This window comes from Ciconia boyciana, chromosome 2, assembly GCF_034638445.1.
Source record: "Ciconia boyciana chromosome 2, ASM3463844v1, whole genome shotgun sequence".
In the NCBI taxonomy this organism is placed as follows: domain Eukaryota; kingdom Metazoa; phylum Chordata; class Aves; order Ciconiiformes; family Ciconiidae; genus Ciconia; species Ciconia boyciana.
In genome coordinates this window covers 133,202,975-133,227,301 of record NC_132935.1, presented here as the reverse complement: position 1 = coordinate 133,227,301, position 24,327 = coordinate 133,202,975, and the positions used below count along the sequence as shown (strand labels likewise).

Genomic DNA, 24,327 nt, shown 5'->3' with positions numbered 1-24,327 from the left:
TCCATTCAAATTGTATTTATTTAATTACACTGTAATGCAAATAAGTTAGGTCCATATAAACTCCATTTTGTTGTATGTACAACCTATGTCATTAGCAAGCTGATTGAGCCAGCTGGTGTGTCTGCCTCATCCTCTGGAATGTACGTATCTTCAGACACTTTCTCTGTCCATCGGCTGGTTCTAGAACAGGACCGCCACATCCTTCATCCCCAAAGTAGACTGAAAGGGGAGGAGGGAGGAAACGAAAGTCAGATTTGCAGCATTTACTTGTTTTTAAATGGATATTTGTAAAACACAAGTCTGGAGGAACAGCCCTGTACATGTACAGAATAAATGCTAGCCCTCAAAATACTGAAATAACACCATATTTAAAATAAAATTTAAGTCTACAGAGCATGAACATGTGCTCAGAAAAATGAGCATCTGTAAGCTTCGGATCAGACCAAACACATGCTTCTGGTATCTATGTACATACACTGTGGTATGAAATACATACTTTATGCTGTGCAGAGACACACTCAATGGACCAAGAACAAGTCTCAAACTGCTAGTGAAGCTAAACATAGAAACACTGTCAGCAAACAAACAACTCCAGTAAGTTAGTTCTTAAGACAACAGAAGATTTTACTGAAACTGTAACATGATCTTGACTCTTTTTTCATATTTTCTACTGTTAAAAGTAGCTCCCTTGAATCATTGAATCCTAAAAATGGGATTTCTATACATTGTAACTATGTGAAGCTAGAAGAGTTAATGTATGACTTTGCAAACAATACAGTCCATTAACTATTTTTCTTAGGAATACTGGTTCTGCACAGTAACCAAAGTTATTTCAAGAAAAATAAAAGAGCTACACTTTCTTCAATACCGTAATTTAATTAGTTTCACCCATGGAAGCCCTCCAATAAAACTCAAATACCACAAGAATTCAAGTATTACTAATGCCATGACATTGCAGCACTAACAGACGGTCCCACAAGAAAGAGGCAACATGAGCAAATGCATTTCGCTTCATGACAATGACTAATATTGAAAGATATAGCCCTTTATTTCATGCAGCTTTTATGCAGTGTTATGATCATATCTGCAAAGGCAGAAGGAGACTGGGTTTTGTTTTAAATTAATGCTAGAAAGCTGAGAAGTTATTCCTCAGTGCAGAAACTTGCATAAACTAGCTCCAGAAGAGATTAGAAAGGCAGCTTCCACTCAAAAGGTACAGGAAGTCACATATATTAAAAGCCATGCAAGATTAAGAGAAAGGCCCTCCCAAGCACTTGTGTTTTGCTGTCTTCTCGTTTGGATTTCTGAAGAAACAAGAACCACAACCAGCTATGCTTTCACCCTAAACAACTAAAAACAATGGATGAAAGCAACCTTCGCAACTGTTACTGTCTAGAGATAACACCTAAAACACTAACTATCCACATTGGGTTTGCATGTACATTTGGAACAGATACATACCTCCAGATTGTTGGCTCAGGCATTCCAGGATCTGCACCTCTCTTAAAACCTGAAGTGAAACATACATTACATACATATATATAAATATGTATGTGCAGACTCCTACATAGTTAGATCACTATCAAATCATTCCAGCCCATTAAATTGCAATAAAAAAGTAAACCTAATGAGCAGAGAACTGTGATTCATGAAGTTGTGTACTAACCTGAATAAAAATTGCACACTCTTATCAGGGTTAGAAAGCAGAGAAAATAAACACAGGTGCACAGTTTTACATATTTTTTTTTAATTCTTACCTGCATCTTTATCTGACTTAAAACTCAGGGACTACTAGCTACGTGAGTGGAGGAAGTTATCTACCTCAAAGATCAAGACATACATACCTATACACACACAAACACACAGATTTTAAATGCTGTTCAGAAAGCATCCTAATAAGGTGGCACCAACAGTGACACCTATAATGGGTATAAGTGAGCACCTTGAGTCCTAATAGGGAATATTCTGCAATGACATCTGATGCAGAACTTAAAAGTAATATTTCAATAACAGTTCACTCAATTTAGGATGTTCGAATTCTAAATGTTAAATCAATTAAACCTAAAATGTTCTATTTTTACTGGCATATTTTGAAAAGCTACCTAGTACTAAAGCTTGCAAAGAAACATGATGTTTGTCAATCTACTAACACCCAGGAAAATGAAAAGAAAGTTAATTACATAGAGTTCATCCCCAGCGTATGACTCAAATACCAATTCACTAAAGCAAATGTATGCTAGAGACGCAACTGAAGGTTCAGTGTATGAAATATCTTTGCCCACTGGACTGTAAATTAAGTCTTGAAGTGGAATCATGCAATTCATGCACTGTTCAACACACTCTCCTGCACTTGCTATCTAGAAATGGATGTTATATGAAAAATAGATTATTTTCCTCATTTACATAAAATAATTAACGTCAGCTTGCCTGAAACATAAGCCATGAAGGTTAATGGAAAAACTTCCATTAACTTCATGGGCACTGGGTTAGCTCTTTGAAGATAACCTTGTGTGATTTGAGACTGTTAAACATCCTGACCCACTTTCTTTGGTTGCCATACTGTCTAGCAAAATTGCTTTAGAATTCATGAAGTTGTATTAGGAGTCACAACTCTGTGTGTGTGAATGCTTCTGGCTTTCTTCCTCCGCTAGTACTTTTAAATAAGCAAGCCGGGTTTAACAAAACTGCACTGGTCTAATTTACCTACTTAAAATGGGGGCAGCCCACTTCAAAGCAAGTTTAAAAAACACAACAACAAACTAATCGATGAGCTATAATTCCACATTCACATACCAGGCTCCCTCTACATCCCCTGAGCATCCCATCCTGACCTAGAAAGCCTTTCAGAGAAAGTTAAAAGCTCAAAATTTCTGAAGGTTTCCTTGCCTGTGTTTAGTTTAGCGTGTGTTTCATATGCACGGGGGTCAATACAAAAGTTTACCTTGAATCAGTGACACCAAGGACTGTGTAGCCTCTTACCTTTCCACTGCATCACACCTTCCCTCCCAGATTCAAATGTAATCCCAGTACAAAAGAGGTTCTTCCAATTCTACAGACTTTGAGTGCATGCCACCTCCAAATGTCTACAGCAAGCAAAGGTGGCACCTGCACATCCCCCTCCCATCTGCTTACACTTAATGTCCTTTCATTACAGCAGACAAATTTGTAAGAAGGTAATGTAGATGTGGGACAGCACACTTATTTTCTGGATGTACGAAGTTAAACTACTACAGCTTACTTTCTCACCGCTACATAACAGAAATATACTAGGCACGCTGATATTAGTGCAACTGTAAACACAGTAAGATGGCTTTATATGACTTGAAGTAACTTATTTTATCTCCTCTGGTGTCCCTCAGAACAAAGAGCATCTTTCCCATATTCATAAATACTGTCATAAAAGCAAAATCAAAACAGAACTTCAGCAAGAGCAAAATTAGGTCACAAAACACTGCTAAAATTCCCACCCAAAAATCAGCAATTTAAAATAACTGATAAACTAAAAATGGAAATATAATTAAACTTTAAACATAATACTGCCAATTAGTTTTTTTCCATAGCATTTGAAGTGACCTCTTTTACTTGTAGTTGTTAAAGCAAGTATGTAACTGTTGAAGAGACCAACTTTTTCATGATTGTTATCTATTACATGAACAATCAAAGTCCTTCAAATTGGACACTGCATTCCTCTCAATTAAGTAAAACAACCTATCAGCTTTGACTGTAAACACATCAAGCTCCCAACCCTCCTTCATGTTTGCATTCAAGGCAGAGATGCCTGCCTGTTTTAGATGCTTTTCCCGTAAGGCCCAACAGAGTTGGGGCACAAAGTAAGCCAGATGAACTGCGGGGATCAGCCTTCCTGGAACCCCCTGTCATAAAAGAAGTGAACAAAAGTGTCAGGCCTATCGCACATGTGCATATCTTAAGTAGGTCAGGCTGTTTAATAAGGACAGCTGATGGCATACAGACCAAACTCAGCAGGAGAACTACCATGTGGTAGTGATGCCCAGCCAGCCCCATGACAGAAGCAAGCAAAATATATCCTGCGTGCCAGGCATGACATCAATGCATCCCCTGAATGCTCCACAGCAGTTCGGAAACAGGAGCCATACCATTTTGGGAGAGACTGTAACCTGTACCTAGCTGGAAGTTCAACCTCAGCCAGAGGCTGGCAATCCCCTGGGCGCCACGAAGCAGAGCTCCCGGACGCAGACAGCTTTATCCTTGCACACTGACTCCCTACTGCAAGAAACACACAGGCTAGCCTACTAAAGCAGTCAGTCACTGATGCATGATTAAATCGCTGCTTCATTTGCTGTTAAGCTGCTCCAGTGCATGCTCAGCCCGCTCCCCATGAGGGGCCCGGCCTTCCGCAGCCCGCCGGCGCCCGCGGCCCTCCCCTCAGCGGGCCCGCAGGCTCAAGGCGCGCTCCCTGCGCGGGAACAGCCTCCAGGAAGGGAAAGGGGCAGAAAAACCTTTTTAAAGAAAAACAAAACAAAACTATCCCGCAGTTCTGTCAAGGACGATCCCCCGCCCCTACCCCGCGGGCCCCACCGGCCGCCACACCGGGCCCAGGGAGCTCCAGGCCACCCCCGGGCCCTCGGCGCTCCCCCGCCTTCCCCGGCCGCGCATGCGCGGTGAGGGCCGCAGAGCCCAGGTCACGGCGGGGAGCACCCCTCCCCCACGCACGTGCCCTTCACTCCTGCCCCCCACCCCCGCAGAGCGCGCGCTGCCAGGCGGGCAGCAACGGCCCGGACGCGATGGAGGGCGGCGCGCGCCCCCGGCCGCCCGTCCCCAGCCTCCCCAACGGCCGCCGAGCGCCACCCCGCCCCGCGCGCCCGGGCCGCTGGAGCGGCGTGCGGCCGGTCCCCGACCGCCACTGACCTAGGTAGAGCACGACGGGGATGAAGCCCCAGCGGATGGCGAACTGGCCGCCCTTGAAGAGCTGCTGTAGCCGCTGCTTGGCCTCCTTGCTAAGCTTCGGCATTCCGGCGGTGGCGGAGAGAGGAGGAGGAGCCCAGCCGCCCTCGTAACGCTGCGCCAGCGGCGGTGGGCGGGACTCCATCGCGCCGCCGCCGGGTTGCGGGGCGGAGACACCCCCTCGGCGGCGGCGGCGGCGGCGGCGGCAGCAGCGGCGGGGGGCGGTCCCTCCCTGAGACGGGCGAGGAAATGGCGGCCGCGAGGCTCCTTCCGGTCGCCGCCGCCCACCGGGCATGCGCAGCCCGGAAGGGCTTGTCCCGCGGCGTCGTGTCAGCCCCGCCAGCCAAGGGTGCCGGGCCAAGGGCAGCCCGCCAGGATCGGGGCGTGTGTTCGAGGGTGAGGGGTTACAAAAGTTATGGGGCTTCTTCATCTGCCTGTACGTCCTGTATTTATTTGTTTGTTTGTTTGTTTGTTTGTTTGTTTGTTTTTTCCCCGGAGCTCTCAAGGTACGCGCAGACTTTGCACGCTGCCTCTGGAGGCTAGGAAGTGCCTTTTGGTAAGTGAAAGGGAGAGATGGAGGGCTAAGAAAAATGTTTCTGGGTGAAATTGGAAACGCCTCTCCGTCTTTGATACCAGACTCTGCGATGTGTTCAGTCTGTGGAAAGTTCTGGGGGAGTGAAAGCTTGACTAGAAATATGGGGAGAGGCGATCTGGTTTTAGACCTAATATCTAAAAGATGCCAATACAGCACTTAGGGCTTGTTGTCCTTATAAACTCTGAGCCTGGAGAAGTACTGAGGCACTTTCTTTTCTAACTAATAAATGAGTGGTCTCTGCAACAACCCCTTGCACTGCCCTAACCACCAAGGTATTGTCTGTTTGACACCACTACTTATGGGATATCTTGCTGCGTGGTGTCTGTGCCATTGACTCAGCCAGTTATGTCGTGTCTGTACGACCTTTTCATTCTTTCTCAGGTAGTTTCCAGCCTTTTGCTGTTATGCCAGATCCAGGTCTTCATGTTCCTAGTACTACTGATGTGGCTGCAGTATTATTTAACATTGACAGTCTATATCACATCTGCTAACTATCAAACTCCTGTCATAGTTTGGAGGGAATTTAATTGCATATGGAAACTCTGAAAAAAGTTCTTAGAAATCACTCCTTGTGACAGTGCAGAAATCTACTCAGTTCTGTTCATAATCATGATTTACTGACCAGACACAGTTGAAGTTCTGCACACTATGTATTGGTTTGTCTAAGGCAATTACTTGAAGTTCTGTAGCCATTTTGTGATATTAAGAATAACAAAAGGTCAGTGCTTTTAGATCCAGAAAAGAATCCAGGGCTATAATAAATATCACTTATACAAATACCTCATTTCATCTTCCAGTGTGTGGATGCCTGCTCTGCCATTCTGACATGATCAAAATATGAGCTTGTAGCTTGCTCCTTGCTTTCCAGGTGTGGACAGGTAGCAAGCTGCAAGTCACATGAGGGGTTCTGGCAGCCCACAGCTTGCTTTTGCTGCAGTTTACCAATAATCAAAATGTGGGCGATAAAAGAGTATTTTGGTGATGTAGTGGCACAAACGTGCTGTCATGTTACAGAATGTACAAACAGCTTTTCCTCGTGTAAACCAGTCCATATGCACTGTGCTTTCATATGCATTAAACATGTTGATGGGATATATCAGTATTTCTAGTCATGTGACTGGCATATATAGAATGATATCTAACAAGTAAAGCAGAGGCTTAGAGTTCACGAGCGGCTTCTTTATAAACTGAATAGCTTATCCCTAAAGAAAGGTTAGGCACCAGTGCTGTAGTTCATCAGCAGATGAACATCGGTATGAAGCTTGGACTGGGAGCCTACACCTTCCCCAAAAGAATATGCCTTCATGGCAAATGGCATATGACTTGATCATATGTTTTATGTATACATTCTCAGCCATTAGGGGCAACAAAATGTGCTCCAAATAATGTCTCATAGTAATGGAAGGACATGTTGTGTCAACTGACTTTGTAAGAGTTAGTTTTGTTTGGCGAAGTTTTCAAACAATCAGTTTCGGCTTATCCCACTCTTTCTGCAGCAGGTAAGCTGCTGGGATAGGTAGAAAAATACTAGCTAGATATGTTCATTTCACTTTAAAAAAATAAAGTCTTCTCAGTATTATCTTCCAGGTAGGGCTTTTTCCAGTTCATTGTTTAGCAACCAAGATGATGTTACTTCAAAATAGTACCTACAGATTAATGGGACACTTTCAGTAACAAATCCAGAATTTATGGAACATACTAGTGAAGACTTTTATGTGTCAGTCTTAGGCAACTAGTGATACAAATAGTTCATCCATAAAAGACACAGCTGCCTCTGAAGTGCTGTTTGTCTGTTGCTTTTTTCTGGTTGGTATTAAAGGTGAGTTTGTGCTTACCAATGTGGTCACATATTCCTACTTTGTCATAACTGGCCTGGTACTTATACATCAGTGGATTGCTGTATTTCTGCTCCCGACATTGAGTACTATGTAACTATTGTTAAATTATTTTAGGAATAGTCTTCTATTCGAGCTGGGAATTCTAACATGAAGTTGAGGTTACAAGTCTTTCTATCCATAGGTTTGCAAAAGCTTTCAATTTTTTTGGTATATCACTTGTCAAACTTTTCAAACTAGTACTCATGAGTAGAACTGTACAAACATTCAAAATGACAAGTTTGCTATTCTCAGAAAGTGTAGTGCAAGAGGCACATTCGTTTGTCAGTAACAGCTTGTCATACTCCAAAGAGAAAACACTCAAACCAATGAACCTTCTTTTCTGACCCTTGCAAAGGAAGAGAAGTGGTTGCTGCAGGAACCTATTTTTCAGCAGTTTGTATTAAATTGATTTGCCTTTGGAGATGACACCAAATCAGATCTGTTTCCACAATGTAGTTACCGTTACAGCTTGTTCTTTCTAAACATACAAAACCAACTGTTCATTACAGCACACAGCTTGTTAATAATCTCTTACAAAATATTGCAATAAAATGTGACCCACTATATTGGAATTAAATTCAAAAGGTATTATTTTCCTTAAACTTCTTGTAATTTTAGTGTAAGTAGGATTCAGAAGGTCAAATGTACTAAACAACTGATCAAAATGGTTAAACAGCTCTGCCTCCTTTGAGTATAAATTGGTTTAACAGTGTCATGTATAATACAGTATATTCTTATTGTAGATGTTCTTGAGAAATGGTATTCACAAAAGTGTGCCATGTGTACCAGCTGCTTCTCTTCTTCACACATCAAGTCAAGGAATAATTTTCAGAGCACATAAGCTTTCCTTGATAGCTCTCATTTCTCATGCCTGCTAATTCTAATGTTTGACTAAAAGCTTGTAGGTTATTTCCTTTATTAACCATAGAAACCAGGAAATGAATAGCAAGAAAGTTAGTATTTCTATGCCACAGTTCTCTTGCAAACAAAATCAGTGCTGTGGCCTAGAAGAGCACAAGTGCATGTGTTTTGTATGCAAATAAAACAAAGTTGATTCTGTATAGCTAATGGTCTAAATTTATATAGTGTTACAGACTGAAGCTGAGAAAGGATATCTGTAAGCTAAGAAAAGTGACTGGAGAACAGCACTTCTTCCATCAGAACATATATCTCTAGTCTCATACTGTCCAAAGTATCATATTTGCAGTAAAAAAACAAACAAAAAAACCCCACAATCAACAAAAGCCCCTACAACAAAAACAAACAAACAAACAAACCCCGAACAACACAAAAAAACCCCAGCACATGCCAACAGTAAAGGTTTGTACTGACTCCAAAAGTTTTCTGTGCCTTTCTTTGGCTCCTGTTGCACCTAGGATGTTAGATGGTCTAAGAGTGCAACAGTCCTTTGGTAAGCTAATGACTCAGCCAAAGGGTAAAAGAGAGCATCAGTCATCTTCCCTGCAAGTTCAAGCTGGTGGGACAGCACTATTCAAATAATTGAAATATTGAAAATTGGCCCCTAGAAACAAAGGTACCTATGACTGGGCATGAAACAGTGAACTGTTGTGAAGGGAGAAGTAATACCCAAAGAAAGGGGTACTGCAAGAAATTGAGGGAGGCAGCTTTGCCTGGAGAAGACAGAAGTAGGATGTGGGCATGCTGTGGGTACTAGTTCATGTTTATAATTTATTGTGGTAACACTTCCATGAAGGATACTGGTTTTACTTGAATTTTTTTTTTCTTATGGCTGATAATGAAGACAAAAATGCTTGGAATGGTGTATCTATTAAATAAGAAAAACAAGAGCCCTAACTGCTGGGGTGACAAAAGAAAATTAGTAATACCATATGTGTTGAAAGTCTTTTGTTACAAAAAAACTCTTTGAAGTTGTTTTGCCTTGTAGTTCGTGTGATCAGCAACAACAATATAATCTGAAATAAAATTCCAGAGGTTTTAACTGGGACAACAAGAATGTGAATCCCTACTGTTTTATTAACTTGATTAGCAATAATTCTGCAAGTGCTGTGTTTTCATAGCAAGTAAATACCACTAACAAACACTCATTGTAAAGCAGCCAAATGTTTCAGTTTTTATGATTGAGGGAGAGAATTGAGATTCTTATAGACATGACTGAATCACTTAAGCATCAGTCTCTGGTTCAGGGAAATAATGTCACTCAGTCTGATGGCTTTAGCTTGTCTTTGTTGTTTGGTGCAAAGGGTACATTTCAGGTCAAAGAATTCCAAACCTCTAAAGCTTTATCTCAACACACCACAAAGTTAAAGCCATGCAACAGTGCATGCAACTCAGAAGGCTGAAGAAGGAGACAAAGTGAAGTGACATATTAAAGTATTGTGAAAAATCACTGTAAACTCTACATAGGAAACCCCTGCAGACCTCCATTATGCCTCCATTATGCCTCCATTATGCATTTACCACTCTCACTTTTGAGATTTCTCCTTCAATTTGCTGTCAAGAAACTGCATTAAATTCATCTGCTTGGGAACAAAGTCTGAGTTTGACTCTGTTTAGGAGGAACTTGTATTTCAAAGATACTACAGTAGATATTTCATACTTGAAGATACACTGTAAATCAGTATAAATAATACAAGAACATAAGCAAGAGGTATTTAACAGATTTCCATTACAGGCTGAATCTTTATGACGTCAGTAAAAAAAACAGTAATATATTATGACTAGACATTCTATTTCACTTTATTATTATGATTAAATTTTCTATTTTAATTGTGCCCTAGTAATGATGGTCCTTTTCTGCCATTCCATTTTAGTATTCCCATTCATTTAGTCTAATAAATCCCAGCTACTCTGCAGTACTACTGGTCTGGGAAACGTTCCTTGTCAGTTTGTAGAGACCACATTTCACAGAGAGACAAATAGAAATGGAAAGCACTACAGTCAAAATAAAAAAGACTAAGGCTGTCCGATTATGCCATTTGGGGAACGTCAGAATTCTAATATGTCTCTTTCTTGACTGTTGTTAGGACCTAGATTACTTGGGGGTGAATATGTTTGAGTTTTTGCATTTAGCCTATTTTCAAAACAAACATGGAATACAGAGCAGTAATGCATATAAAAAATTTCTATCCACATATTAGAATCTGTTTCATCTGAATTTCTGCATGATGCTCATTGGCTGTACTCTGGTCACTGTCTGATACGGGATATTTCCAAGAAAAGTGGTATTGTCAGATGCCTATCTAGAAAATTAGTAAAATGATCAGAGTGGTAGGAACAAAAAGCAAAGTGTAGTAATTTTGTATATCCAATACAATAACTATATAATTTATTTGTTTAAAAATAAAACAAAACTGAGTGGTAATATGGAGTTGAGTGCAAACACAGTAATAATGTAATTGTTTTTCATTACAGCTCCCGAGGCCATTGAAGGAGAAATAGCACTCTGAGGTGAGAAAACATCAACTAAACCTCATCAAATGCTTTGAGACATCTTTGAGAAGAACTGCTGTTGTGCTTGAAAATCGAATATTACCTGTTGCCCAATTTTACTCTTGTTTGAAACTTGACTTTCCCATTCTCCCCATCTTCATTTAATAATGAAAATGAAGTGTTACATTTAAAGATAATGCTACCTTTTACCATAGGTAGTTCCTCTAAAAACACAACAGTTCTTAAACGCATGTTTTTATGATTGCAGTACTTGGCCGAGGATGAAAACAATAATCTGATTGCTGGCATACTTTCGGTGATACGCAAAAATCTGATGGATTAAAGGATTTTCTGAGGCCAAAACTAATATCTGTATTTATGCATTCTTTGTTTTTAAATTAAGCTTTTGTTTTTAGCATCTGAGTAGTGAAGGTTTCAGTAGCTCTAGGAGGATTTTCCTCTGAAGATGTAAGAATGTAAACCTTTTATTTGTCAGCAGATCTCAACTAGATTTTTGTTGCTGAAGAATATGTTGTTATAACAGCACACATCTATAAAGATTTTAAAGGACTTAAAAGATGCTTGTTTTAGGCAAATTTTTACTGTGATTGAAACAAGATGCGTAAAACAGTGAATATATTCTGATTTCCAAAATAGTCTTTGCTCTTGGTATACTTGTTTTTATACCAATTCTGACCTTAGTACATTGTATAAAGGTGAGGCAACCATGAAACTAAGAATGTCTTTGCAATCAGTTGACAGCATTGCACATGAAAATGAAATATTTCTCTTTGATACAGAATATAGAATTGGAGCATTTGAAAAATATGAATTGTAATTAAAAGTCATATTCTGCTTCGTCTCTTCAGTGAGCACTTGTTGTAATAGTCTTTCTTAGCATCCATCTACAAAAAATAAACATGCTGCAGAAACAACTTTTTCTGACAATGAGATATTTGAAAATTGTAACCGATTGATGCACAGCATTCGCTTCACTGATTTACAATAGTGATTTTAGGTGTAGTCTTTCAGATTTTACAAGATAAATGTATACAACACCAACAAGCTACTAATTATCTCCTGGATATAAGCAAAGAGAAAACAAGTAGTAAAGTGAAAAGAAAGACCTCTGAGTTGAAATGTGCCAGGTGGATATGGAACAGGTCTGTGTGGGTTTTCTGCTAGAATGTGAGTTTGTTCTGGTTTTTATCTTGAGTCACTGTTTAAAAAAAACATATGCTTTCAGTTACTGTGCATATCCCTAAGTATCCTTTTCCTTTCGCACCTCCAAAACAGGAAGGATATTTGTTAAAATTAAGATTTTTTTTTTTAAGTTTAAATTAAACTTGAATTTAGTATAGCTTTAATTTAAATAGACTTTAAAGCATAGCTTTAATTCTTACATCACAGATAGTCTAGGTTTTAGCATTGTCATTAAATAGTTTTTAACAACTCATAATGCAAATTACAGAGTTCAGAGCATAATAGGAAAGGTAAAAGTACATATATTTTCAGATCTTGAATAAGATTACCCAGTCAACAAAGTACATGTGTCAAGTATATGTATAAATTGAATCTCTCTCAGTATATCTAAATGTTGAAAATATTAGTTAGATAAACTGTAGGTATTAATTTACCTTGATTGTTCACTTTGGGTGAATTCAGTTCAGAAACTTAAGGACAAACCTTTCGTTGTATTCCTAATTCAGCATGCCCTAACCATGACCAAGAAGGTGAGGAGCAGTTCACACCTCCTCTTGCCAAGCTCCATCAGAATGCGTTGCATGAGCTTCCTACTAAAGGTGACATTCCAGAAAGAACTGTCTTTCAGAACCTGAAGTTGAACCAATATTAACAGAAGTATCAGCATTTATGTCTGTCTTTATTTTTCGCATTTTAGTAGTTCAGATTTCACTGAAAATTCTTTTGAGATCTTCAGCACAGGGAAGATTGGAATCAGTAATTTAGTATTATAATAAGGAGCAATTAAGGCCTCTCATAGATACCAGAAGGTGATCAAGGAAAGCTCTTTTCTTCCTTTGCAAGTCTTGTGCAGTGCTATCAGGATTAAATGAAGTGCAACTCACGAAATTTTTACTATTCTATTAAAATAGAACTTAATCTCTTAAAATGCTGTCCCTTTTGCCTTTCATACATAATTTCTGTCCAGACTTTGTCTATTTTAGCATAATCATATGCCATATTTAGCCTGGACAAACGTTTTTAAATTTTATTAATTTTAAACTATTGTCAAGTAGACACACAAGTGTATCTTCTCTACATATTGACAGTCTGAGTCACATATCTGTAAGTTCATCTGTATGTACTCTTTCCACTAATGCATTGAACGCAGTGACCTTTCAGGGATACCTGTCAGTGTTTCAGTGTGGCAATGCTGCTGCTTTTCAGTTAGGATTATTAAAGAGCTCAAACAGTAATCTCCTAGAAGTGCAGAATGGCAGTCATTTTAGATCTGGCTTTTTGGACTCCAGTTTAAGAGAGTGATTTGTAACAATACATACTGCATTGATTAATGAGATTTCAGTAGGTTTTTGCATAGCTTCCTACCTAAAGCAAAAACAAAACAAACAAACAAAAAAACAGTAAGGACAGATTAGTTGTATGCCTTTCAGTGTTTCCTGTAAAATGTTATATGGACTCCTAAAGTTTTTATTTTGAATTGTAGCCATTTCAGCAAGAATTTTAGCAGGTGCAGAGGACATTCAGGGAACTTCTGGAAGTTCCTTATGTTCTGCTTTGTAAAGTCTGTTAGGCACACTTGGCACAAACTATGAATCTGACCCTGATTTTCAAGCATTTGAAAGGCCCAAGTAAAATGACATTTCTGTAATACTTTTATTTTTCCTTTATTTTTCAAGTGTATATTTGGTACACATCTGAAGAAGCCACATTTTACTCTTTTATTTTAGGTTTAGGTAGCAGTCACAAGAGATTAAATGCTGTTAAGTGTAATGAAGCATGAAGATGACAAGATAAATGAACAAGAGGCCTTTCAGCTTGATCGTATTCTCCAATGCATAGTGGTACAGATTTTGTATTCCAGACACAAATGGCACCTTGTGGTTGAAATCATACTAGATGAATCTATGTGAGTAAGTATAGCTAAGATAGCTTTTTTTCCCCCCAATTACCTTCCTACTTTAAATATGGAAAGGCAAATGAGTCCCCCTGAGTTAAGAGATGAGTTAATTATGTGTGGGATTTCTGATGGAAAGTTCTCTCTCAAATAAACACAGTAATAAAAGTTGTTCTTCTTTCCTTTCATATGTTAGGAGGAAAGACTGCTTCTAGTGACAGTACTAGACTAGACTGATACTGGTCTCTTTTAGGACATTCGTACTTGACTAGTACATACAGCACTATGTATTAGAATTGTTAATTGTATAATAGCAAAATATTTTTCTATAGTTTTTCTATTAGATGTCTTTAAAACCATATGCAGAATGTTACTTCCCATGTTGTGTGTTAGTTCCAGCAACTCTGATATGAATGATATGCTGGTGGGCTTTTGAAAACCTGAAGAACAAGAATCTTCCAGGGAGCCTAGTTTAAAAAGAAATTTACAAATTATTTAACTACTCTTAAAAACGTAAAAAGAAATGCTGGCTAAAGGTCTCAATTAATAAATTATATCAGCTTCTATTAATTTAGTTCCTCCACTTCATTACAAAAAGACACTATTGATCCAAAATTTATTAGCAGTGTTTCATTAAAGCCAGTGGAGGGCAGACTTTAATTGGAAACTATTTTTGCTACTTCAGTTACTTGAACTTAAAATACCAGATAGTGCCTCAAGCTCAAAGCTGATGACAATCTCATCACTTCTCTACTATTCTAATTACACTTGTGATGGATAAAAGCTTCTTTACAATTGCTGTTTGACAAAATGAGTGTTTTGCTATGTCACAGTAAGAATAGCGAATGTTTAAATAAAGATGCTAATATGAAAGTGGCTAAGTCAGTGTATTAGCAGCAGCGTGTTATTCACAGACGAGAATCCACACTGCTTAATATTTAACCATGTCTATCTTAAAATGTTTTTTAAAAGCTAGTGAATACCATTATCCTCATTTTACAGATGAAGAAAGTGAGGAATAGAGGGGTAGCCTTGCAAATTACCCATCTAGGTGACCTACCAAAATCCAGATTTCTGAGATCTAGTCCAGTGCTCCAGTGTCTCTTTTGCACAAATAAATCTATGACAGTCTAACTCTTGCAAACATGGAAATGATTGCTAGCAGCCCAAATCACTGAAGGTGAGGAGCTTACACTAATGAAATAGGCAGGTGACCTGACAGGCAGGTTGTAGCTCTTGAGAATATTCTCCTCAAGAAGATGGGTGGCAATCAGATCAGATGGCCAAAGATCTGTGTTAAAAATAGTATTTTATTGTTAAAGTTAGGTTGTACTCTTTCCAAGGAATGAAAAGCCTTTCTATGTAGACCTTTAAAGCCATTCCAATCTCAGTACTAGGAAATGTATGGTTAAAAAGTCGATTTGCATACAGGTGAAGGATTAAGGTGCTAATAGACTGTTCCTCCCTTCCCTTCATCTTTAATTACGAGGGTTTCAAATTATGAGAGATACAACAGGCTTCCTATTAACTCACCAAGCCCACCCTATTTACTGTACCTGTGGTCAGTAACATTCGCGGCATTAGTGTGACTTATCATTAAATGCTCTCCTTCATTGATGCTAAATTGAATAGCTAAACATAATCACTAATTTTATTTGATTAAATAAATCTATTCCATTTTCTTTGTATGCTTAGGAGGTCATTACCCATTGTAACAGCTTTTTAAATTATAAAAATACACTGAATTTTTTATCTATAAACCTTAGTGTAAACTCTTCTTTCTGTTTCTAGAGAAGACTGGAGGCATGCTGTTACAAAGCTTGCCATTCCTAAGACTTGTATAAGATATACCACAGAACATTTGGTGCTGCATATTGAAAACTCCATTTGTAGAATGAATGAGCACATTGCACAATGCATTTTTTCCTTTTTTTCTTACTGCTAATCTGCAGTGGACATTGTTGGCGAGGAACAGGCTGCCCAGGGAAGTGGTTGAGTCACCATCCCTGGAGGTATTTAAAAGACGTTTGGATGAGGTGCTTAGGGACATTGTATAGTGGTGGTCTTGGTAGTGTTAGGTTTATGGTTGGACTCGATGATCTTAAAGGTCTTTTCCAAACTGTGGCATTCTATGATTCTGTGATTGTTGATGGTGGGAATTAGTCATAGGTTTATATGACTCCAATGAAAAGGACCACATTGAAAATTATAAATTAGAATGTGAATGAGTGGGCACTTACTTACAGTTTGGACTCAAATGCTGTATAACCTATTACGGTGTTACTCATTTTTGGTATATTTCCAGACAAATCGTGTTAAAATAGGAGTCAGAAATATCTGTCAGTGATTTAAAGTAAATTAAAACAATGTAGCAATTATTCCAAAACTTATTACTGTAAATTCAAGCAATGAATTTGAGCTTAAATTTCAAAGAAGTAAGTACAGAGACAGAGATGTCCCGGGAAGGCTTTCAGACAACCTTTACGATAGCCTGTTACTGACTTTTCAAGTCTATATTCAAGATTTTCTAAGTACTGTGGGAAGGTTTGTAAGAATAAATTACAAGAGTCCATTTTGAATTCCTTTAAGATTCTTGATGATTTCTCCTTGTACTTCATAATTTTACACCTCCCAAAGAGCTGACATCTCCAAATAGTCATCACTTTCCATAACTCAGAGGCCTGAAAATGCAATTATCTTAAAAGGGAAAAGATTAGTTTTCTCTTCTGCAGAAGGTAAGCTCTCCTCTTCTCAAAATAACAACTAACTGAAGGCATTTATTTACAGACTAATTTTATCGTAAACCACTGTATCCCTTAGCTCACGAAGAAGCAAGAAAGATAACGATTCAATTAACTAAAATGCTGCTTTGAGAAATGTGGTTCCCAGTGTCAAACTTCTTTAATTCATCCCTAATTATACATTGCTACCTATAAATTAAAAAAAAAAAAATATTTTATACTCCCAGGGCAAATGCTATGGATTTTGGGAAGGATACATATAATATAACATATTTTGAGTCTAAAGTTAAACCTTAATTCCAGTGTAGCACCAATGCCTTCCAGAATTTTTTAGATTTGCTGTATTTGAGCGTGAGAAGGCTCTCTTGTTTAATCCCCTCTCTCAGTCTTTTGTAACAGTGCTAACAGGTTCTTCATTTCAGTGCAGAAGTACAATATACTGGAAGAGCTAGCACATTCTCCAGGTAGAGAGCAAAGGTATGTGCTCATGGGAAGGAGAACATCCATCTGCCCCTCCAGATAAATCTAAGCCCATCTTCCCAGCTTATAGGTGGCTTTTTCTACCTTTTGATCCATGGTAAAAAACAAAACTTTCCGTGGTGAAATTCTCTTTGTATTAAAACCACAGGTAAATCCACACTACACTCTTGAAGTTTTTTTGACAGACAGCTTGTAAGCTATAAACATAAAGATCATTTATAAATAGAAAAAGTGTTGATAAAGCAATTATGTAAAATAAGGTGTATATGAAAATTAATGTTAAAAATATCCTGAATATGGGGAAAAATGAGGGGGGATTTCCACCACACCAGTTATAGCTGTTCAATACATGGAGTTAAAGGAGAGTTTTACCTTGTTATTGTTACCTGTGTAACTGATTACATCTTTCAGTTAAAACTGTTAACCATTATTAAGGGGAACTAAGCCTAGCTTTTGGGGGCATGACAAGTTTTTCTTGCTGTAAGCTTCACAGGTTTACAGCTCTGCCTCCACCATGATCTTTTCTTACACTAATCCTAGATGGTGTATATTCTCTTTTGTTTGTACCCAACTTTCTCTTTGGTTTGTAATATATATGTGAAATGTTCAAAAAATTCATTATTTAAGAGCAGTTAAGATACTACTACCTTGAAAGCATGTCGTTGTTATGTACAGTTGTGTTTGTTCTGCTGAGCAGGCCCAGCTCAATTACGGAGTTGCAGATAATGCAAAATAACTGTCTTAGAGCAGTAGCTGTTGCTATAGGCAGATTGACCAAAAGCCTGGTGCTGTTATTTCTTTAAATGGAAACAAATGAACAGATATATACTGTCTGAATAAAGAACATGACGTTGTTGTGTGCCCGTGACAAAAAATAAAATAGTATTTTATTGGCAAAGTATACTTAGTTTTGGATAAGCAAAACCAAAAGAAAAAAGATAAAAGAAATTTGAATATGCCATGCATAAAGCTTGTACAATTGTATTTGATCAAAATCAGTTACTCTGGTAATGTGCTTTCAGAGATGGGAGTTTTAATGACAGTGAAAAGGTACTCTACATCTATGGAAATTAAAGCCTGCTACTGTCAAGTTGCCAGGACCCTTAAATGTGTGCTCACGTGTCCTTCTCCCTTTTAGTAAATTAAGCATGTTTATACTTACTGTCACAAGTAGCAGAAAAACACTAACAATCGCTTCCATGTTTAGAACTTTGTTGAGTCTACTACCTGTGAGCAGACTCTCCTTAAGTTATCGGAAACTACTGATCGCTAATCTCGTTCTTGACATACTTCAGCCTCCAAGAGTCTCCTGCAACTTCTGTCACACCTTCTGGGAATCTATTTCTTTTGCTCCCCAGTTGGCTCCAAGCCAGAAATACATCCATTTGCACAAATGCTTCTTAACCTTGTTCACACTGGGGTTTTTTCATTTTTTTTCTTTCTGCTTCTCTGGTTGTTGTATGCTTTTATAGTAAATTTAGTACTTGCATAGTTTTCTGTGTAATAAACCAGTGGTTACAATGCATTTTCTAAACTACTGTTTGTTTCACTTTAAGTGCACTGAATAAAATTATTTCTCCATGGTCATTTTATGGGCATCTTACTGTCACATAGGAGTCCGAAACATTAACACATTTAATCAGCTTTCTGATAAGGTCATATTCTTCCTACTCAATAGGGCATAAGGCCCAGTTGATAGAGGAAGGCTTCAGCATTTGCAGAGTAACCAGCACTTTTGAAGGCTGAAAAAAACATTAAGGCACAAACATTTCTCACCAGCTGCCTGGCAAGTGGCAGTATCCCTGCCATCAAGAAACTGGTTTATAACTCGTAGGGAAGGTTGTGCTTGCCGCAGGAATGATATTGTATCCAAAGTAGCTTGTCTTAAGTTAATTCTGAAAAACCTGCACTCACACACATATATGTATGTGCATGTGTATAGACATTTATGCATGCATTATATGTATATAAATGTACATATACAGTACAGAACTGTAGGTTTATCAGAATTAATTTAAAGTGAGCCAGCTTGGATAGCAATACCAACGCCATTACTGAGTAGATATGTTTATACATGCGTGTATATATGTATATACACATATAGCAAACCTCAGCTGCAGCTTGTAAGTACTCAATGGTTCAGCTACCTAGAGCCACATATGCAAATATTTGACATTAGAAAATTACGAACATTTTGATTGGAGAGATTAGGTTGATACACAGGAGTTCTGTAGTAGAGGCAGGAACAGGTAGTCCTGAATTTTCTGATTCCAGTTTCCACAACAAATTAAAAGAAAAAAAGTTTTTCACGCACTTACCTTATAGTTGTGGTGAATGCTATAGCAGAGTCCAGTCCAAACTTTGAAAAAGCCAGAAAGTGTGCAGTGACAAAAATAGTCAAGAACCATGGCTCTGCAATTTGCATGCTTGGTCGAGGACAAGGATTCTGCATTAAGATTGTACATACGACAGTGCGTGGCATCTCTTACTACACTCTTCTGTGGGATCTTAACCACATTTAACTTCCATTTTTAATTAGATCTCAACATTAGAAGAGAAATGCAAATTCTAGCTTGTGCAAAATTTGGTTTATCTCCAACTCGGATAAATCCAGTCTTGCAGCTTCCAGTCCTCTGGGGTGTCCAAATACCTGTCCCAAGGAGACATCACTGCATTAAAACCAATGGAGTAAACTGTTAGATCAGTGAAGTTTTGTTCTCTTTAGAGTATTGTATCATGCATTTGCAAATTTTTTTTTCTCCCCTTAAGGCAGCTGGATTTTTCAGGCTATCCTGTGTAACTGCGTCTGTGTCACAGGTCACTGACGTAGGAAACACATCTTGGCCCCGGTGTCGCAAATGAATCCAGTTACAGAAAGAACAAGGTTACTAAGAGAATGGATTTAAGATTCTACTTCCAAGTAATAGCCAGTAGCTAAAATAGGGCTAAAAGCCAGGAGCGCGCAGGCTCCTACTGGTCAGTTTTCAGTTGATCAGCATTGTTTTTTAATAACTAGCTCCAGAAGACTAATTAGCGACTTTACTGTGCTATCCTACATTTCAAAGTGTCTAATGCTATCATGTAGTAGCATGCTCTAACGCTGGCTGCTAAATGCAGACTCACCCCTCTTGACTCCATACCCAGCACTGATTAGGACTAGCAAAACTCACCTTCAAAATTTAAGGTAAAGTCAGGCTTTTGCCTCCTGTCAGCGCTGACATATAACTTCCATTGCTGGGCACAAGCCAGAAGATACTAAACCACGAATGGTTTGGTTTTCTCCCACTAACAGTAAATTTAGAGCAGTAACTTCACGACACCAGTGGGAGCGGTGTGTTCAAATCCTCCAGCCCATGTCACGGGAAATACACACTATCAGTTTTCCATTTGCTATTTTGGCAGGCATAATTTTGTTATTTTTTCAAGCTGTTTATATCGGCCACCGCAGTGTTTTAATTATTTCACAAGTACTTCAACATTTTAATAAGTCTGTGCTTCAGCAGACATAGGGGATGGAGCCCCCCGCGCCCCCCCCCGATTTTAGAGTTTTCTTTCAGTGAGTATGATACCTTAACATTTACAAACTTGGTTTACATTTCAACAGAGCATTCATCTGTGTGCTGTCAAAGACTGTGTGTGGCATTAAATGATATATTTTAGAGAGATGATAAATCCTAATAAAAGGGGATCAGGATTATCTACAGCAGCTGTAGAGATTTGTAGATTTGTAACAGAAAAATGAAGGCTGGTATGAACAAATTATGAATGGAAATGCATGCAAGCACCAGTGGAATAGAGGGTTAAAAGAATGGACTGTTTTTGTTAACACAGAAAACCATTCGCAGCAGAAGAATTAAGGACTTGCTCTGTTTATGTCAGGGCCAAAGACCTGCACTTCGAAGACAGCCACAGCACAGACAGCCTGTCAGCATAAGACCCAGCATCCTGACTTCTGGAGGATGGTAACAAGGCTGCAGCATCAGCTACACCTTGCCTTTCCTGTTAGCCCGTCAGGAAAACACCCATGTGGAAAACAAGGAAAAAGAGGCAATGGGCGGCAACCTGGCCTGTCATTTATGGAGAACAAAGTAGGCAGGATTCTGAGGTAAAAGATGACCACATACCAGCTGATGCCTCCTAAGGGATATGAATGCTCTGTCCAGAAACTACTTTGTTGTCCCCAGTCAAGGGGACCCTTGGGCACGTAGTGAGGGCTTGGCAGGTGGCATTTCTGCTCCTTTGTGTCAAACACGAGGGATCCTGGCCAGGCCACTTGGACTCGTATGTCTTGGTGCTCATGAATATATGAGTGTCGGAGTGTGAATGATTTAAATCTATAGGAGAATGAGTGGGAGTGGATAAAATCAACTTGCTTAAAGACTTTGTGAATGAATACCCTCTTCCCCTTTCATAAGATCTCACATTGAACTTTCTCACACTAATTTCTCTGTTACAGCAATTTCCCGTTGTACGAGTGAACAGTCATTCGTGTTGAGGACCATATCGTAACCCCCCCACAGACAGAAGGGCAGAGATATTCATGACGACCTAACTCATATTCATTCCTAGATGTGGCATAATAACAAACTGTATGTCAGTTTATCTACAAGTATATAGATGATAATTTCCTCCCATTTCTTTTCTAAATGCCTGGTTTGCTCAACAAAGAGGGACTTTGTACAGTATTTCATGCCATGGAATTTAAGTTTGTCTGAGGACACCCATGCCCTACTGGAATAAAATATCATAAATCATAGCTGAGTAGTTATTGATAAAGAACAGTTACTCCATGGAAAGCCACATGAAAATAAAGGGTTGGAGAGAAAGTGAAGGAGGAAGGGTGAAAAAGTCTGCTTTACGTCCTTAAACATAATGAAAATGAGGAAATAACATGTTGGCCTGAGACAAGGACAATATGGACTTGGCCGAAGTCACAGTACAACTCAAGAGTTGGTAGGATGTTTGAATAACGCCTTCCAACACCCCACACTAACCTGGATCCGTAGTGCCAGAGAAGGAGCCTGCTAGAAGGGCTCAGTTACGACGAGGCTGGGCTGCAGCATGCAGAAATGGAGATTGGGGTGTGGTGTTTCTTACATGAGCTTCGACAGGCTTCGCATACCAAGTCCTCTAAATGACAAGCTTAGGGCAACAAACTACACTGCCTTTTGCACTCCCCAGTAAAAATCTAGGGGCAAAATAAATGTCCTTCTCTCTCACCATATTAGCATTAAAAGAAGCTACAGTATGTACATCCATTTAGCTGTAGTATATATAGCTTGTACTCTTGAACTGGTCACCCAGATGTCAGTGAGGCTCAACGTCCTTGTGTTAAGTACTGCAAAAGCCATCCTCCCAGAAGACTAAACATTAGATGTTACCTGGGAGCCAGCTCTATTTCATCTTGGACGCTTGTCACAAAAAGAGCCTAGATGTTTGCTCTGCCACAATTACATATTTATTCTTTCAAATTTAGTTTGGGCTTTTGCAGAAAGCAGGAAGACTACTGGTAGCTCACCAGCAAGTTGGCTTCTGCTGTCCCCAGAGATAACCGTGAGCCAGTCTTTCTAAATGTTTATTAGCAGTATTACACTTGGTGGTTTAGCCAAGACTGATTCCCTCACAGCAAGCGAAGGAAAAGAGGGCAGCTGCTGTAAGGAATTGATGCTACTTAGAGATCAATGCCTGGCAATATTAACCAAAGGCCTGATAAACGTGAAAGCTTTCAGAGACTAAGTTTGTTTACAAACACTCAAACATTTTACTATTGACATCACAAACTGGATTTTTCTACCCAAATAAAATGTCTTAAATCCAGAGCAATGTCAAAATTGTGTTCTCTAGAGTGCCTCTAGATTTACAGAGCTCAAGAGCAGAATTTCACTCCATATTTGCTCTCTAACATGGATGCTAGAAGGCTTGTGAAGCTTCTGCCTTGATTTATATTTGGCACATACTTTGTAGCAAATCAGAAGGTGAGCGCTGGGCCAGGGTAGGGGGGTAAAGCCTGGTTTGCTAAGAACCATAGCTGCCAGACAATAAAGAGGAGGGATTTGGGGAGGAGCGGAGAGGTGCTGTGCAAAAATAGGTTTAAACATTTGCCCTCTGACATGGCTGCAGTGTTTGTCACCAGGGTAGGCGACCTGAGGGATACTCTCAGTCACGCTGGCTACTAAGAGTTGCTAGAGGCAGATGACCTGAATACAAGGGACCGCAAGAGGTCCAGCCTAGCCTGGGGTGACTACAAAAGGTGCTCCACTGGTGGTGCTCAGGACCTCCAATGCCGTGTCTGGTCCCTCACAGCCGACCACAACAACGTTTGTACACTGCCTTTCCAGACAAGGCAGGTCATAGCAACCTAGCACAAAGAATCCACTTTCTAGATTGTCTCCAAGGATACAGAGTCTTAATTCAGGCATTACTAAATCACAGAGCCCCGAAATTACACTGTTGAAGTTTAATTAAGCTGTGAAAGCAGCCAGCACCAGGTACTCACAGTAATTCATCCACACAACGCGCACTCAGTCTCAGTTCAGTGCGAGACTGCAGCATCCATAGTAGGCAGCAAGGCAATAACAAGGAGCCGGAAGGAAGAGGTGCATGAGCCACTGCCAAAATGTAAAGAAGCTCACATCCAGCTGTGTAACAGCTCTGTTTTGAAGCCATCACAAAACTGTTTTCATTAGAAAATAAACAAGCTCATTGGACAAACCCTATCACCATCCTGAAAAGCCCCATGAACCTGCCTGCATAGAAGTACGATGCAAAGAGGCTGGCCCAGGCATCACTTGTAAATTAAGTTCAAACTATCAAATCTGCAAGAACACAAGGCACGTGCTGAGGCAACGGTTTGGGGTGTTTAGCTACAGAAGGAAGGGGTACTCTATCATCTGCTGATAGGTACACGTTAAATATAGTTTTGGTTAACTAATTGCAAGAGAGAAATCTGAGGGAAGCTACCGAAAGATGGGCACCTCTAACAATTCTCTTGTGAAGTTTATGTGAAGCAGTGATACAAAAAAAGTCATGGGCAGATCTTTGACCATGAGGGCCAGAATTCAGCTACATGCACAGGCATCTGTGGGAACTGGCAAGAGTGTCCAGAAGATGGAATAGGAGATTGCATCTAAATCTCTCTCTCTAAATTGGGGAGACATGGATTTGACAGATGGACCACTCTGTGGGTAAGGAATTGGCTGGATG

General features: G+C 39.4%; 1 protein-coding gene, 1 long non-coding RNA gene and 1 other non-coding gene across 14 annotated transcripts; 2 read left to right on the top strand and 1 right to left on the bottom strand.

The window, feature by feature from the left end:
• TOMM7 (translocase of outer mitochondrial membrane 7) lies at positions 1 to 5,176 on the bottom strand. The gene is made up of 3 exons (XM_072854149.1): positions 4,888 to 5,176; positions 1,462 to 1,510; positions 1 to 219 (listed from the first exon to the last, which is right to left on the bottom strand). Exons 1-3 carry the CDS (start codon positions 5,066 to 5,068, stop codon positions 204 to 206), a joined length of 246 nt encoding a protein of 81 aa, XP_072710250.1. The 5' UTR covers positions 5,069 to 5,176; the 3' UTR covers positions 1 to 203.
• Positions 5,177 to 5,229: 53 nt separating this feature from the next.
• On the top strand, positions 5,230 to 22,915 carry LOC140648326 (uncharacterized). 12 transcript variants are annotated; one of them, XR_012041177.1, is made up of 8 exons: positions 5,230 to 5,319; positions 5,422 to 5,479; positions 10,789 to 10,824; positions 13,737 to 13,915; positions 16,493 to 16,638; positions 17,067 to 17,121; positions 21,004 to 21,229; positions 21,581 to 22,915. It is a non-coding gene; the product is annotated as an uncharacterized lncRNA (long non-coding RNA). The 12 variants fall into 12 exon arrangements; XR_012041178.1 differs by having other exon boundaries at positions 13,737 to 13,919; positions 17,072 to 17,121; XR_012041175.1 differs by having other exon boundaries at positions 13,737 to 13,919.
• On the top strand, positions 11,079 to 11,166 carry LOC140648711 (small nucleolar RNA SNORD93). Its single transcript, XR_012041324.1, has one exon. It is a non-coding gene; the product is annotated as a small nucleolar RNA SNORD93 (small nucleolar RNA).
• Positions 22,916 to 24,327: the final 1,412 nt, after the last annotated feature.